This window comes from Aphanomyces astaci (assembly GCF_000520075.1).
Source record: "Aphanomyces astaci strain APO3 unplaced genomic scaffold supercont1.44, whole genome shotgun sequence".
Classification (NCBI taxonomy): domain Eukaryota; phylum Oomycota; class Saprolegniomycetes; order Saprolegniales; family Verrucalvaceae; genus Aphanomyces; species Aphanomyces astaci.
Window position 1 is genome coordinate 354,842 of NW_009798307.1, and position 2,145 is coordinate 356,986.

Consider the following 2,145-nt stretch of genomic DNA (forward strand, 5'->3'; position numbering starts at 1 on the left):
ACCAAGTAATCGGTTATAATGTAAACAACCCCTATTATATACAATATATGTCTGTCTACTCCGACGCCTCCAAAAAAGTTATCTTAAATTGGTTTTTTACGTTAGTGGTAATTATGCAGCGTTGTTCTGAAGTGCATGCTACATTCAGCAAAGACTGGTAACATCAATCTGAATGGCAAAGCCCACTGCACACATACGTGCGTGCCCTTATGATTACTCCTTCGCATGTATTCACAGTTAATCGTATTTTTGCCTTTGTTGCTTCGAGATTGAGGAAGATATTTGAGGACCTCGTAAATCGACAGTACCGTATGTGAAGAATCAGCAACACCATTACTTCCCAATTGCCAAAGTAAAACCGATAGTTGTCATACTTACTTCAAGTCAGACATACACCAATTGATCAGTTGCTCAATCTATGACCAAGTAATCGGTTATAATGTAAACAACCCCTATTATATACAATATATGTCTGTCAACGAACAGTAAGGCATCAATTCATCCTAAGATCTACTACCAGTACGCAGTAGTGTTCTTGGAAAACATCGAGTGATTGCCGAAAATAGTGTATGATTGATAAATCATTAACCGTACACGAGATGATCGAGGGACCAATCCCAAAATCAATCGCTGCAAAATGACTCGGTCGTATATTAGTATCCGGATGTCTGACCAGTCATGAAAGTCCATCCAAGAACACATGGGTGTACGTGGAATGTAATTGGCTACTGACTGGAGGCTTGATCATACGTACCGGTATGATCAAGCATCCAGACCTCTTATTAGAGCTCTTGACTTGATCATACGTCAAGAGGTCTAATAGTAATGTTAAGGTCTCGTCAAGTGCAATGATTAGTTGCATTACCGGTATGAACACAATTATAAACTTCAACAATGCTACGTATGATTCGTTGAATTATAAATACATACAGTAGTACCATACACTACGAAGTATCTTGGCGCAGAGTGAATTTAAATACCAGGAAGTCCGATGGTCATCGGCCCCGCAGCTTACAATGGGTTAATGTATCTATCTGATTACAAAGAGCGTTCCTCGACCATTCTGAAAGGAACGTACGTATGTGCGACAATCGTCAGATTAATTGGCCTGTCTATGACGCAATGCAATGATGGCGATTAGCCAATCAAACTAGTGATACATTAGGCACTGTACAATGTATTAATAACGTTACTTGTAAGCTGCAGCATTCACAGTCAATTCTTGTACTTGAATGGGCTGCTTAGCTTTCTAACGCACATATCATTGACGGCTACAGCGTTAATTGCAGATATAATGTAATATCCAAGCATGCACAACCTCATTCAATGCACGGAGCCATAGTTGATATAATAGGAGGGTGCTTTTCACAACAAGGTATGATGCTCAAATTAAAAAGAGTGAAAAAGTATGCCACAATCAGGGCTCGAACCCGCAACCTAATAGCTAGACGCTTAACCATCACACTATTCAGACGACTTGTTAGTCATTTGGCTCGGTCCCATCTAATGGACACGGCACGTTGAAGGAAAGGTGTACTAGTTCGAAGTAAAAACTATGTACCTCAACGGGGCTTGAACCCGCAACCTCTGCCTTACGAGCTGAAAGCTTAACCGTCACGCTAGTCTGATGAAAACTTTGCCTATTATATATACAAGCAGCAGGACACCTCAAATATTGTTGTGCCATCTATATTATAGTATGCTTTGGGCTTCGTTGACAAACGAATCGCTAACCACATACTAACGTTAGTACTAGTATTTGGACCTCGATGGAGAGGGGCGTACATTGGTACTTACGTTAGCGGGTAGGCCTTCAAGCTTGTCGTTGGTGTCCAGTAGGCGCCTTGGTGGTCGTGGTGACGGGGCCAACAGTGACACGAGTAGTGATGAGGTCAACGTGGTGAACAGGGTGGCGCAGGTCGCGAAGGGGGCACACGGTCACAGGGCTGCGAGAGGTCGTGATGGGGGGACAGTGGACGTGGCAGTACTGTAGTCGTGGTAGGATGCCAAAGGCTGCGTGGCTGTAGTTGGTCAGGCAGCGAGGGCCGCCACACTTAACTCGACCTTGAACGGCACTTCTTCAACTCGTCTCAGCAGAAACACGTAGTTCGTGACGTCGTCGGGGAGATGGGAGACCGGAGGCAT

At 43.7% G+C, this 2,145-nt stretch overlaps 1 protein-coding gene across 1 annotated transcript; it reads right to left on the reverse strand.

Moving 5' to 3' along the window:
• Positions 1-1,813: 1,813 nt before the first annotated feature.
• Positions 1,814-2,145, reverse strand: H257_12987 (hypothetical protein; the record flags this gene model as incomplete). Its single annotated transcript, XM_009840399.1, has 2 exons — positions 1,814-1,987; positions 2,065-2,145. The coding sequence occupies 2 exons, from the start codon at positions 2,143-2,145 to the stop codon at positions 1,814-1,816; spliced, it is 255 nt and encodes an 84-aa protein (XP_009838701.1).